The sequence below is a fragment of the Pantherophis guttatus genome, chromosome 4 (genome assembly GCF_059756535.1).
Source record: "Pantherophis guttatus breed Tessera chromosome 4, ASM5975653v1, whole genome shotgun sequence".
NCBI lineage: Eukaryota > Metazoa > Chordata > Lepidosauria > Squamata > Colubridae > Pantherophis > Pantherophis guttatus.
Genome location: NC_142066.1, coordinates 50,790,624 through 50,805,869, shown reverse-complemented (window position 1 = coordinate 50,805,869; position 15,246 = coordinate 50,790,624). Strand labels below are relative to the sequence as shown.

Genomic DNA, 15,246 nt, shown 5'->3' with positions numbered 1-15,246 from the left:
GGTAGAGATGAATAGATGTGGCAGACAGCTATTCATCTTCCCTGCCAGACAGACTTGTTAGCCTGAGGTGAAAGAGAAACTTTTTGCCAGGGCTGCTGTTGCTCCTAATAAAGGAATCATTGCTTCAACTACACAGGGTTTGTCATGTTTGGGGAGCTGGGTCAGAAAAGGACCTTTCATAGTTTTCTGAGAATAAAAGGAAGGGAGAAATACTTTTTGTCTTGCAAGATTCTGTTAATGTAATCTTACAGTAAAAGTAGAACTAATATTCCTGTTTCTGCTTGGACTACCTTGCAGGACTAATAGTGCCTACCCTCAATATGACGCTATAGAGCACTGCACACCAAGACAACTAGATACAAGAACAGTTTTTTCCCAAATGCCATCACTGTGCTAAACAAATAATTCCCTCAACACTGTCAAACTATTCACATTAGGCTGCATTACTATTGCTATTGGTCTTCTCATCATTCCTGTCGCCCATCTTCTCCCACTTGTGACTGCATGACTGTAACTTTGCTGCTTGTATCCTTGCAATTTATATTTATTTTGTTTCCTAGTATGATTTGATTGCTTATTGTACCATATGACTGTCACTGGGTGTTGTGCCTTGTCATTCTTGACGAGTGTATCTTGTCTTTTTATGTACACTGAGAGCATATGCACCAAAGACAAATTTCTTGTGTGTCCAATCACACTTGGCCAATAAAAAATTCTATTCTATTCTATTCTATTCTATTCTATTCTATTCTATTCTATTCTATTCTATTCTATTCTATTCTATTCTATTCTATTCTGCCATTGAATTCCCTTTCTGATTCAGAAAGGTTCAGCTGATTCAGTAGCTGAACATCAAACATTGATTCCCCCCCTCCCAGAAATTGAACAGTCTGGTGTGCATTTATATGTACAGATTTGATGGGAATATAGTGTGTTTTCTACTCAAAATGCTTATCTCTAATAACATGGATCATGTTGGTCAGGATTGATGAGGATCATAATACAAAAACTGAATGAGATTGGGTTAGGAAAGCTGAGGTTTTCATGGTGCATGAAAAATCCATCCAGCTACTCTCTTCCTCCCCAACCCACTCCTCAGGCTGCATACAATCGAAGAGTTATAATCTGTGATATACCCATATGTTTCTAGTGGTGAAAATTTCAGCTGCTTTTTAAAGTGCCAATCAGTGCTTGCTGTATTTAAAAGCTAGGTTTATTGCTAGAAATAAGTCTCCATTTAGAATTTGCAAGACCCAAAAGAACTTTATTAGACAGAAACCCCCCCCCCCCACACACAAAAAAGCAGAAGCAGGAACAACTAAGTCAAATTGTTACATGCTCTCCAGCCACCAAGTATAAGTGCTTAAGGAACTACAGCTGTGTGAAACACCAAATTTCCATCTCTTAGTGATGGTAGCTACCCATTGAAATCTGTGTATTGAATATTTGTGCATAACGTAGAGGATAGTCTTCAAGGCTTGTTGCCAGTAACTGCTTTGTCTATAGCAAAACAAGGAAGAAATGAAGATTTATTAGACTCAAATTATATGTTAATAAAGCCATTGTACTTGAAGGAAAGAACATGGTTTACTGAGGAATGTCTCAGAAGCTTCTTCTGTTCTGTGGCATGTCCTGGAATGATCAGTGAACATGCAACATCTTGTGATACTTCCTAGCCTTTCTGTAAATAAATCTGCCTTTATGCCACTGTAATGAGGGGACTGCAAGATATCTCACACTTATCTCTGGTTCTGGCCAACTTGCATGGACTCTTAATGGAACTTGTGCTTTTACTGCATTTTATTATTTTATTGCATTTATGATTATTGCTTTCCAATACAAAAGACAGAAATGGCATTGGAACTGGCCCCAGATGGGAATATGATTTAATTTATCTTGTAAATGCCTAGTTTCTAGAATCGTGTTTTTTCAAACTTGGCAACTTTCAGATGTATCCCACTGCCAAAATTTCCCAGATACTGGATTGAAAATTCTGGGATTTTTTTTTTTAAATTTGATTTATATGCTGCCCTTCTCTGGAGACTCAGGGCGGCTTACAGTGTGTTAAGCAATAGCCTTCATACTTTTGTATATTTATACAAAGTCAGCTTATTGCCCCCACAAACTGGGTCCTCAATTTACCTACCTTAGAAAGGATGGAAGGCTGAGTCAACCTTGAGCCTGGTGAGATTTGAACTTACAGTAATTGCAGACAGCTGGTGTTAATCACAATGCTATCAGTCTGCTGAGCCACCAGGCTCAGCAGACTGAGTTTTAAAGTTTTAAAGTTGGCAAGTTTGAAAAATATCTTTCTAGAATCTAGATCATCTCTTTTGGCAGTCATTCCATTGAAAGTTAAAATGATAGTAGCAGTATAGGAAATGATAAGTGTCTTGTTAGACCACAACTCTCATTGTCCCTTGACATTAACCATCAGGCTTAAACTGACAGAAAGTGAAATCCAAAACATTTGGAGGGCAACAAATTGCCCATTTATACTGTGAGGCCATAGCCATAGCCTCTGTTTGAAAGATGAATATGATATTTTAGGCATTATCAAATATATCAGGCAGATATAGTTGACAATGAAAAAGAAGTGGATGATGGCAAGTAAGGAGTAAATGTGGAGTAGAAGTGAGTCAAGGGAGATGGAGATATTGACAAATAACAGCTACCAGTTAATTAGTCCAAGAAAACTCCCCCATAAATCTGTCACATTCTAGTGAAAATTCAGTCTCAAAGAATTTACAGTATCGGGATTTTAAAGAGCAAGAGATGACAAGCAGTATATTTTGTAACATAATCCATCACTCCTGATTTTCCTATCATGGAACTCAATATTGTCTGAAGGAGAATTCACAACTAACAGTCTTCTTCCTAGGCATATCTAAATTCGATTATTTTTAGCAAAAAGGTTGTCCATCATGTACCATCCAGCCCACATCTGGCAAACTATATTAAAAATTTATAATACCTTACCATACATTCCTGAGGCATTACCTGAAAAGCTGTAGAGAGAAAAAAGAAAAAGAAAGAATACTTAAATTCAAAATCACAACAGACAAATGAACAAACAATAACCCAGCTGACTGGGGCTGTTTTTCAAAACCAAGTTGAAGAGAATTTGTAATCTTTATCAATTTAAGTACTAAAGGCTTAAACAACTTAAAGCATTGTGCTTTTAAAAAATGAACAAATGAACAAATAAACCCTGTTCAGAATTAGCCTAAGTGACAGGAAGAAACACAAAGAAAGGACTGTTAGGAGAATCAGAAGTATTCTTCCCATACAATTAATCTTGCCCCACTCTCATCCCCATTGACTGCAACATGTAGGTTGAGCAATTTGACTAGAGTTAAACCACCATTCCATGCATCCTTCCAAAGCAATGATTCTCATGACTCGTTGGAGAATTCTGAGAGTTGAAGTCCACACAGCTTGCCCAAATTGAGAAAAATGTTATAAACTGACCCTATCCTGCTTCACAATTTAAATAGAATTAAGGAGAGTGCTTGATCATTGTTTTCCTATGATTGGTGATGTTTGATGGGCAGAGAAACAAAGTCAGGGTATCTACAAGTCCCTTTCTTTAATTTGCAAATAATAAGGAAAACACTATTTTCCAGCCTCATTATTTTGGCAAAATAGAGATCAGCAATTCATTTTGCCCAAGGCACAAGGCAGCCAACTATACAGATGTAAAACAGCATATATGATATATAGACAGATAGACATGATACAACAATTCTAAAATGAAGATGCTTAAAGATACCAATAGTAACATGTTTGTATTTAGAAGCAACTTACTTGAAGTCCTGGCCGTCCAGGAGCTGACGATAAGTCTCAATCTCTTGCTCCAGACGGCTTTTGATGTCCATCAACATCTTATAGTCGTTGTTCTGCCTCTCCATGTCACTGCGGACATCAACCAGCTGGGCTTCTAGGTTGCTGATCAGACTTTGGATTTGGCAGAGCTGGGCGCCATAGCGAGCTTCGGTGTCTCCTAAGGTGCCTTCCAGGGCAGATTTCTGAGAGGAAGAAGAAGGCATTGGTGAGAAGGAAAATCCAATGCTTTCTGAAAAAAAATCTGTGGCATCAGTTTGAAAGAAATGTCAAATACTGTTTTCAAAACTGGGGCAAGATAAGGTTAAGGAAGAGACATTAGGTGTACCGGGGTAATGGTTCTATTTGGTTAACTTGCACCGAGCAGCAGAAGTCCAACGGAGGACTGTTGAAACTGGACAGAGCATTTTTCAGAAGCATTGGTGAGATTGATTTGAACATTTAATTATTTACTAGCTATTTTATATCTCACAATTATTAGCTGTTTTTTCACTTGTTTGCTATGTCATTGATTCTATCTCCTGGACCCTGATGTAGGTAGGCTGCCTAACATTGATGGAAAAAAAAAAAACAGAAGAAGCTGCTTTATAAAGTGCACTTTTTCTTGTTCAATACTGCCAACACTTTCTGGATTCACACTTATTTTCAGCTTTAATGCAGTTTTTTAAAATTTATTGTGTAGCATATTGATATCAGCTCCTGTCATTTGAATATTATCTTTACAGTTTGGTGTGTTACAGATCCAACTGTTTTATACAATATGCTGTGCTTAAATAATAGCTTAATAGAGTGATGAATTAAATATTTGACCAGTAACTCCTCTTGGGATCTATTGGATATGACAAAAATTAAACCTCTGAATGTTTAGCTGATATCTCTTCGCACTCCATATGTGTGTATGTACAAATATACATACATATACATGCATTGCTCAAGGGATCAAATTAAGTTACTTATTTCAGGATTCAGACATTGGACTTCATTCACTCCCACTGATCCACGTACCATGCTAAGCTGGGATTGCAGCTCTATTTCCAAACCTTGGAGAGTCCTTCTCAAGTCAGTAATTTCAGTCTTGCTGGTCTGCAGCTGTTCAGTATTGATGGCAACCTCTTTGGTCAGTTCTTCAGTCTATATATTTTTAAAGGGAAGGTGACATTTACAAGTCAGATCATGATTTGGAGAACCATACTAGCCCGGTTGTCTCTTCCCGAATTGTTTTCTTGAAGGATTCCCCCTGTCCCATTTCATTCTCTCCCCATTTTCCTAGCTCACCTTGCTCGTAAACCATGCCTCCGCATCCCTTCGGTTCTTGTCAGCCAGCAGCTCATACTGGTCTCTCATGTCTGCCAGGATCTTGGTGAGGTCAATGCCTGGGGCAGAATCAACTTCCACACTCACTTGGCCACCTAGTTGGCCAGACAAAGCACTCATTTCCTTTAAAATGAGAGGGAAAAAAGTCAAAACATTAATTGAGGATCTATTTGCATAGCAGCACTAACTTTTTTTCCACATTTATAGTTTATAAGTGAACTAGGATTAATTCAGACATGATTTGAGGGTTTTTTTTTTTTTATTAAAAACATTCAAAGAATTCAGGGCCTCTGAAAAATTATTATTATTTTTTCTCACTGGACCTTTCCTGTCTTCAAAAGCTGCTTTACTCTCTCTCCACCCCTTTGTTTTGTTTTGTTTTTTTAAAAAATTATGACCAAAAGGAGGAAAAGACTGGAAAGCTTAACTTCTCACCATTTATAATACTATAGCCATTTATTAACAGCAATCCTAACAGTTAAATTAAGAAAGTACTCTGGTATTAGACTAGAATTCCCATCATCTCTAATTATCTCTTCTCAGCTTTGAAAGCTGAGCCTGACTGGAACTGGAGTGCTACAACATTTATAGGGCTGCAGATTCCTCACATCACATTTCCAAAGTGGTTGGAAAGCATGAATCTGATTGCTCTTTCAGAACTAATTTCAAAGAAATATATGAACATTTAATTGTACATGCAGTGCAGCCAAATTCATCCTGCAGAAGTGATTCTCTATCTCTTTAATAGCTGAGAAATTGAAGTTATCATCTCCTATAAGCCATTCTGTATATATAAACCTGCCAAATGATTTTATTTGAACAGTTGATTGAATCCTGTAGGGACCACTCAGTCGTTATACAAGATACAAGATGCTAGAAAGGTACAGCTGTGGTGGCGCAGTGGTTAGAATGCAGAATTGCAGGCTAACTGCCATCATTTCAGCAGCTCGAGTCTCACCGACTCAGCCTTCTATCCTTCTGAGATTGGTAAAATGAGGGGCAATATGCTGGCTCTGTAAATGCTTAGAAAGGGCTGTAAAGCACTGTGAAGCGGTATAAGTGTAAGTGCTATTGCTATTACTATTGACAGAGAAAGCTAAGACTTTCTGCTGACCTTAGATTTAGTGTAGCACGTTGTCTTATTGACAATGCTGAAGATTCAGCTCCTATTGCAGTTAACTTTTGGGTCTAGAACAGAGACTGTGTAGTGCTTTTTAGTGATATCTTAAGAAGACTGAGTGATATTCATAGAATTTAAGTTAGTTACATATAACTTCAACCCCGCTCTTTGGTTTTATCTTAATCATAACAAAATGAGTTTCCAGCCCAGGGAACACTTGGCTCTCTCTTTACCTCCTCATGGTTCTTCTTGAGATAAGCCAGTTCTTCTTTCAAGCTTTCAATTTGCAGCTCCAGGTCAGTTCTAGCCAAGGTCAGCTCATCCAACACTCGGCGTAAGCCATTGATATCAGCTTCCACACTCATGCGCAGGGCTTGCTCAGTCTCAAACCTGGTTAAAGAAAGAAGTACCTCACTTTTCTTAGGCATAGTTTAAAATGTCACGGATTCTGTTTAATGTTGTCAATCCATTTCCTAATATAGAGATGTTTACAATGTTAGGCTGTTTGTCAAGGAGGGTATAATGATATCTGGATACAGAAGACTGATATTTTGCTATTTATGTGACTACTTCTTTTGTAATAGGTAACAATGCTAAGTAAGAGATCACTAATGAATAGTTCTCTTTAGATTCCTTCTCCTATTCCCTTCCATAATTTGCAAATGGCAAATATACATTTCCCCCCATTTTCTGGTCCATGAAAGTAGATTCTGCGCAGCAGCATGGGGATTCATTGGAAACGTGTGTCAAACCCACCATAGCTATTTTATACCACAAATGTTGTAAATCCTTTGCATTGCTTATTCCTTTCCCTTTTAATAATAAACTGACTACAGGCCACACAGTTTATAGATTGTGATTTTAGTACAGTTACAATATGTATAATTGACAAGCTGGATTTTATCATAGATTTTATCTGTTATTTTATTCTAGAATTTTTAATCATACATTTTTGAGGGTTTTTATTTGTTCTGGTCTCTGGCCAATGACTGTAATAAAATTCTATTGCTATTGGCCCATGAAAGATTTACTTACTTGGTTTTAAAGTCATCAGCAGCCAACCTGGCATTATCAATCTGCAGGATCATTTTGTTATTTTCAATTGTTGCAACCAGGATCTGCAAGACAAGAAATAACACACAATTGGAGTGAGTTGCTTTTTTAAAAAAAAAACTACTTTGGGCTACACACAGGCAGTTGATGGGGTGTGTAACTGTGTCTTGAGACTTCTTGGAGTAAACTGGCTTCTTCTCTAAATTGACTCACTAGACATCCTTGTTGTATTTTCAGTTGTTTACCTGAAACAACATTGGCTCCCAAAAGATTCAATTGACTATTGATGATATCAATGGGATTAAATTTCTTTAAATTCCTTTATTTCTAAGGACATATTTCATGACTAAATATGGCTCTTTTTGCCATAATATAGTCATGGTATACAATTTACATTATCCATTAGACTAATATGAGCTATACTAGTTCTATAAATCACTATGAACTATGGACTATGGACTATGCAGATAACAAATTGGTTCACCTGAAAAATTCAGTGTACACTCTCATCAGAACATTGTAAGCTGTTGGCATAAAGATATGTTTATCACTCTTTCTTTGCAATGAGACTTTTACAAAAGCTACAATGTAAATTCAGCATAACAAACATTAAAGTAAATAAAAGGGATAAAAAGAGCTTCTACCTTGAAATTACTGGCTACATCTTAAAACCCATCTCATGTGGTTAATTTCAAGTAGCAGCAGGTATAGGATTAAGAAAATCATCCAGGCAAAGATGTAGTGCTCTATCAGATATGTGTGGTTTTTTTTTTTTTAAATACATTTCTTGGCTTTCTAATCCCACCTTTTCCTCAAGAGTTCAAGGCAGTTTACGTTGGGTTCTCCATTTTATTGTTTTTGTTGAGACTGTGTGACTGACTCAAGGTCGCTGTGGTGGAATGTAGTCTGGATTCCAGGAAAGAGGAATTGCATTCCAGATGACAAAGAGGAGAGAGAAGCTTAGATAGTTTGATTAGGAGAAAGACAGTGAAGAAGGATCTTCCCTAGCAATTCTCAGAGTATATCTATAGTAATGGAAATAGTCGCTTTAATTTGGCAAGATTTCTGTCTATAAGTGGGGAACAATAAAGGAAAATGTTCAGAAATAATTCCACATGTCTTTCTTGGTTCTTGGGGCCCGACAGTCTGTGATCCTACTCCAGCACCTTAACTATTGTACCATAATCAATGTCCAACGTTCACATTTGAGATTCTGTCCAACTTTACCTATCACAAAGAAGTTTTGGCCTGACTCTGCAGTTAGCTCATGCTAACTTCCTTTGTGGCTGAGCTTCAACCTGTCCATTTCTTTAAAACTAACAGCTACCTTGGAAGTTGGTAATCATTAACTGCTAGGCTGTATTGATTTCTTTATAACAAGTGTTTGTTTTTCTTTTACTCTCTGTACTTTTAGGGTGTGTATGTGTTTCCTGTCCAAACAAATGGGAGGTTTAGTGATTCTGCTGTCACAAAATAAACTTTGATTGTATGTATAGAAAATTGTATGATTAAATACAAAAAAGGTTTACTTAATTATTGGTTTCTTGTCTTCTTTTTCCTCTTTCACAAATAGCAGAAACAAAGTCAAAGCTTTGTGGATTAATTGAATTGTTGAATGGAAGGTCTCTACTCAGATTCCAATTCAAGATATATAGGTGATGTTTAGGAATATTAAGACTATGAAGGAAGGCGCTTCAGAGATCTTTATCTCAAAAGGTTCCAAAGAAGAATGTTTGCACTCTGTCTTCAAGGATGGAGGCTTTATGCATCATTGCAGAACAGAAAAAAACTAATGCATAGCAAACAAACACATTGAGCAAATAGAGACACCCATTTAATAATAATTTGTATAATTTAAATAGACATAGGAGATAGCTTGCTGAAATGGCGAAGATGCAGTTCCTGCCAGGACATCCTAAAGGAGAGTCAACAAAAATTAAGAGGTCCTCATGTGATCAAAAGAATCATCTTGACTTTTTTGACTCTCCTCCTCTGGATATCCCTCCTTCCCATTGCCTAGATGATCACAGCTATTAGCCTCTTTTTTCTCTTCACAGATTTTCTTTTAATGTTTAAAGTGGACCTGTATGAGCAATATCCTTCAAATAAAGCATTGTCCTTGGACAATCTTTCAAACAGGATACTTTCTTAGCCCCTTCAAATACAATTATATCCTCTGTAAAACAAAACGTATGGCATTTCTATTTCCTGGAGACATCGAACTACAGCAAGTTAGCACTATGTATGGGGTTGAGTGGGGAGGAAGGATGGATTTTTTGGATGAAACTATTGGACAAGTTGCTATTGAGAGATTTCATATGCTTAAAATTTGGTGTAGCCTTGAACTGATAGAAGTGCACAATTTTGATATAAAGAATATGAGATGATCCATGGCTGGAGACAAATATAAGAAATAAACTAGGATGCACAGGCTCCGAACTGAAACACTTTTAAAATAGAGCTGATGAAATGAATGGGAATGATGTAAATTATGACTAATTTGACTCGGTGCAACCCAATGTACACAAGGTGACATGAAAATATCAACAGATTTGCTCAGGAATGCATTTCAGTCCATCTTCTCAGCATACAAGCATTACAGTATTTAAAGAGTATATAATGATGATTTTATCTGCAGCAATAGTGAGAAAAATACATTAATATGCTAATATGAATAGCTTAGAAAGTGCAGCACTCCAGCATTTAGCTAACATGAAAGTGATGCTAATAGCAGAAAAGAGGTGCTAACTCAAGAATCAAGAGATACCTTAATTCTCAACAGCACATGGATCTAAATTTGGAAATGTAAGATCTTGTAGCTATATGAGATATATCTGCTCAGGCATATTGTTTAATTAATTACTAAGCATTATTTGATAAATCAATTGATCAAACATTGCTCCGAATGACATCTGACTGACACAGATGCAGCTAAACTATTGTCTATGCTACAAAAATCTGATTTTGATTCCTATCTAATATACATAATTCCATTACCTTTATTCAGTTTCTTTAAGGCGAACTATGCCAGAATTATACTGTGCACAGACAGCACTCTTTGTTTATAGTTTGGCAAAATGGGCAGTAATTCTTAAATACAGACAATCCTTGATCTCAAACTTGTTCATTTAACCACAGTTCAAATTTACAACAGCTTTGGAAAAAGTGCTTTATGTATTATATTTGCACTTATGAGCATTGTACCACCTCCATGGTCACATGATCACAATTCTGGTGCTTGGCAACCAGCTCACATTTACAACTGATTGCAGCATCTTGTGCTCATGTGATTGTGATTGACGAGCTTTTAAAAAACCATTCATTGAGGAAGCTAGATTTGATTTACAACCACTCTAAAAATGGACATAAAATTAGGTGTGGTCGAGTGTGAATTTGACTTTCACAGATTTATGACTAAAATTCTAGTCCCATTTGTGCTTGTAAGTCAAGGACTAACTGTATAATAAAAATGAAGTAGAGGAACTTGAATGCTTCCTGGCTTATGTTGATATTTGCAATGAACAGTGAGCAAAACATTTTTGCCAACCATGTCCAATGATTCAAGCTAAGTTGCTGTTACACTTTCTTCACAAATGAGAACAGTGAATATTAGGGATTTATTAAAATAAAGTGATCAGCACTTTTCAGAGAGATATTGGAATTTGGGTTTGTCATACTAATGCCACCATGCCATACGAGACTTTCCCCTTTGTAATAATACTTTTGTGTTTTTAAGCAAATGCAGAGCAGCTAAATGTTCAAACGATTGCCTATCTCACCATGTTCACACTGCAAGCCAGAAAAAAGTGCAGGAGATGAACTTAAGGGGAATCTGTGGCAGTTAGTTGCTGATCTCTAATTCCCAATCAGCATGGTCAATGGTAGGGTATGTTGGAAGTTGCAATTTAGTTTTCTCTGCAGGGCCAGAGCCCTTTGCCATTTGGGGAATTTCAGAAATATGAGGAAATTTTCAAACACAGAACGGACTAAGTTTACACTTTGTGCTAAGTCATGGTTCCTTATGTATCAGCTACAACTACAGAGTTGCACAATGTGTAAAGCCATAATCCATGATGTATAAAGCAAAAATTGCATAATATATTAATCCAGTGACAAAGAAACCTTTTCATAGTATAGCATGATCTGCAATACTAGTCACTGGCTGCCCAAAGACTGTTATTGCTAGAGTCCACGTATCACAATTGAAAAACCTTTCACAAGAGGCTGAAACATATGTATACATCCCTCAGGATTCAATTTCTCCAAATCCAAAGTCCTACCTTGTCCCGGAGGTCTTCAATGGTCTTGTAATATGGGCTGTAATCACGGGTTGCAGTCGGTCCCTGCTTCTGGTACCACTCTCGGATTTTAACCTCTAGCTCAGTATTTGCCTCCTCCAGGGCACGCACTTTGTCCAGGTAGTTTGCCAGGCGGTCATTCAAATTCTGCATAGTTACCTTTTCATTTCCCGAAAGGAGGCCATCACTGGCATTTATGTTTCCTCCAGCCCCACCAGCTCCACCAAAGCAGCCACTCCCAAAGTTGAAACTTCCACCACCATAGCCACCACCATAGCCACCACCTAGGCTTCCTCCAAACCCAGAAGAGGCTAATCTAGCAGAAGAGACAGAGATGCCATAGCCACCAGATCCCCCATGGATGCTTGGAGTTCTAAAAGAGGAAGAACCACCAAACCCTCCACCACCAATGTTAGAAGAGGATTGCCTAAAGCTGTAGGTGTTCATGATGAAGGGATATCTCAGACCAGCTCTTGGCAACCAAGTGACAAGCTTTGTGCTCTGGAGACAATATGAGCAGTTCTCCCCCTCTCCCTGTCTCTTTTATTCTGTGCTGCTGTGGGAGTTGTCCATCCAACCTGCTGATATGTGAGCCCTCTGGAATGGACCAAACCCTTAGCCAGCATACAAATCCTTCTCATTGGTCAGCCAGAAAGAAATGGGCTGTTTCTTTTCGAAATATTTGCTTAGAAATATTTTCCTCCCCTCCCCTTGTCTAACAATGTATCCCCCCCCTCCTTCCTTTAAGAACAAAAGTTGTGATTCACAGTAGGTGGCTTTCTGCTCAAAAGCAAGACATTGATAAATGCTAGGTGATCATTTATTTAAGCCTCAGTTAAAACCTTGAGCACACATACCTGCCCTGACACACACTGGTTCTTTTGTGAAAGGGGTGGGGGTGGGAGGGAAACAACTTGGAGCAGAAATCCAGCAGCTGAAGCAGGTAAGATATTGCAGTAAAACAGAGACAAGAATTCATGCCCCCACCCCACCCCTGCAAGATTCATCTTCTTATTAAAGGGCTTTGAACATATACCCAGAATATCTCCCTATTGCTCCCAATTGCTATAAAAACAGATTTCTTTGAAAGAAGAAGGTAAAAAGCTGACTCTAAGTGGATGTATAAATTCTCAAATGTATAAATGTGTAAAACCTTTAATATCTCAAAAGAGTATTTTAGCTGGGGAGGGAAACACTATCATACAAGTGCTTCTTTTCTGCCTGAAAAACAGGAAATTCTTGAGGGTGTTTTCTAACATGGATGAGCACTTTCATGCATAGCCAACCTGTTTGATTTTTCCTGCGTTGCACTTTAATGATGGAATTCAAGCCAAATATTTTCTATCATGTTTGTTCGTACAATATGTTGATGTAGAGAAAAAGTGGGAATCTAGGGTGAAGCTTTTCAGTTTGTCTTTGGCACTTTAAAAATGGGATTCTCCATACACCAAAAGCCCCGAGATGGTCAAGGTGCCTTGATCCTGCAAACCTTCTGGCCTGCTGTGTTTTTAAAGATATATCATCCTATGATTTGAATGCAGTATCTCCCAACACTCAAGTATAAGAGAATGGACCTGATCTCCAATTGCTTTGAATGGCTCTGAATGATGGGGCTTGTAGTCTGACACTTTTGGATGAACCTGTTCAGGGAGTTCTTGTTCAGCCTTGTTTAGCAATTGTTGCAGTTATGATGGTGATAAAAACAAAAAACAAACTTTGGGACAATCCTTGCATTTACAACCTTTGCTTGTCTATAACACAAACGAAAGCTGAAGTAAGATCATAAGCCAAGTTATGGTTTAATTTAGCTACTACGTCACTTAATGGCCAAGTTGCCAATCCCTACTGTGGTCGCTAAACAAGGATTATCTGTATAGGGAAGGTTGTATTTTATAATAAAGGTTTTCCAGCATATGTAACATTAATCTACATTTTCCATGACCTGAAAAAAAAAAGGGGGGGGCATTGTTTCCCTTGCTTTGTACAAAAAGCAGTCCTTCGGGAGTAGGGTAGTATATAAATCCAAAAAATAAATAAATAATAATAAAAAAGAGAAAGTGTATAATCTCTACAGGAATACTTTAAAATATCTGGTGGAGTGAATTTGAATTTATTTTCTAGTAAGGTATATACATGCAAGTGCTATCCTAGAAACTATACCTGTCCTGCTCCCAAAGCCTGTGATGACTCAGCAGCCATTCCTTCCTAGTTCAACCTGCATTTCCCATTAAGCTAATCAAAAGTGATTTATTTGAAGTGGTTTACAGTGAGGCTAATAATAATTCAGAATACCAATCAAGTGATCTTACCTACTGTTTCTCAATCTTGGCAACTTGGGTGGACTTCTATTTCCAGAAATACCCAGTCATCATGCTGGGAGTTCTGGGAGTTAAAATCAACACAACTTAAAGTTTTCAAGTTGAGAAACACTCAACTAACCTAACCAAGGCAGTTTTAGCCACAGATACTCTGCATGTAAAAAGGAAAGTTCTCAAAACTTCCTTGGTAGCCTAGAGTTTAGGGGTGTGCTTTTTCTCAGGAGGTAGGAGTTCCAAAGGGTGAGGAGGCCACTAAGATGACTTGTTGTCAAGCTAAGCTCCCTCCTCCCACATTGTCAAACAGGGGTGTCAAACTCAAGACCCGGAGGAGGGGGCATATAAGCTTCAAGGACTGTCTATTTTTTTAATTGCTGTTTAGAGGCAGAACAAAAGGCTTCTGCACCAGCCTTTTGGAGTCCTGTTTGAGATGTTTCTTATGGAGGCTACTGAAGACTTATGGCATATTTGCAATATATGGTTTATATAAACGTGTGTACAGAATACACATGACTGGATGTTTGTAGTTTTAATACTCCAAAAGATACATTTCCGTTTATTTCCTATCTGGAATGCTCTTCTCTTCTCTTCTCTTCTCTTCTCTTCTCTTCTCTTCTCTTCTCTTCTCTTCTCTTCTCTTCTCTTCTCTCCTCTCCTCTCCTCTCCTCTCCTCTCCTCTCCTCTCCTCTCCTCTCCTCTCCCTCTCCTCTCCTCTCCTCTTCTCTCCCTCTCCAATTTCCCTCCCACTTGCACTTCCTCTCTTTCTTTCTTTCTTCCTTCTTTTTTCCTTCCTCTCTCTTTTTAGTATATTTTTATTAAAAGATTTGACATAATTAAAAGATAAATAAAAGATATAGAGAAAATAGAAAAAGGCAAAACATGAAATACTACAAATGGTACAGATAAGAAAGAAAAAAGAAAAAGAAAAACAAAATTGAAAAGCAGCTTCTAATCTTATTTACAGCAATTACAAACTAACTTCTACCATTTTTCCCTCTTCAAAATTACATTGTATAGATTCCTTCTTCCCATATTTAACCCTTTTTAAACTACTAATCCAGAAATTAGTAGTTCATTTTAAAACAAGGATGGGCCATTCTTGTAGTCCATGAAAACTTTGAAATTTCCATCAGTTCCATGCTGACCTCAGCATTATCTCGTTCTTAATTTGACCTGAGCCATATTTCCTCATAAATCTCTTGCTTTATCATGGAATGAATCAACACCTTACCTTAGGGGAAGGTGTAGCACAAAGCTTAATAGATTGACCAGGATAGACCTGTCCAGCAGGTTACACCAACTT

At 37.6% G+C, this 15,246-nt stretch overlaps 1 protein-coding gene across 2 annotated transcripts; it reads right to left on the bottom strand.

Moving 5' to 3' along the window:
• Positions 1 to 1,243: 1,243 nt before the first annotated feature.
• On the bottom strand, positions 1,244 to 12,513 carry LOC148114092 (keratin, type I cytoskeletal 19-like). 2 transcript variants are annotated; one of them, XM_087892160.1, is made up of 7 exons: positions 11,611 to 12,513; positions 7,313 to 7,395; positions 6,511 to 6,667; positions 5,119 to 5,280; positions 4,849 to 4,974; positions 3,808 to 4,028; positions 1,244 to 3,008 (listed from the first exon to the last, which is right to left on the bottom strand). In XM_087892160.1, the coding sequence occupies exons 1-7, from the start codon at positions 12,073 to 12,075 to the stop codon at positions 2,966 to 2,968; spliced, it is 1,257 nt and encodes a 418-aa protein (XP_087748286.1). In that variant the 5' UTR covers positions 12,076 to 12,513; the 3' UTR covers positions 1,244 to 2,965. The 2 variants fall into 2 exon arrangements, with proteins under 2 accessions (XP_087748286.1, XP_087748287.1); XM_087892161.1 differs by lacking the exon at positions 1,244 to 3,008 and having other exon boundaries at positions 3,804 to 4,028.
• Positions 12,514 to 15,246: the final 2,733 nt, after the last annotated feature.

Coding starts and splice junctions, on each gene's coding strand:
- LOC148114092 (XM_087892160.1), bottom strand. CDS start 12,075: ATGAACACCTACAGCTTTAGGCAATCCTCTTCTAACATTGGTGGTGGA. Junction 4,975..5,118: donor AGGCATGGTTTACGAGCAAG/GTGAGCTAGGAA, acceptor AAAAATATATAG/ACTGAAGAACTGACCAAAGA. Junction 4,029..4,848: donor TGCAATCCCAGCTTAGCATG/GTACGTGGATCA, acceptor TCTTCCTCTCAG/AAATCTGCCCTGGAAGGCAC.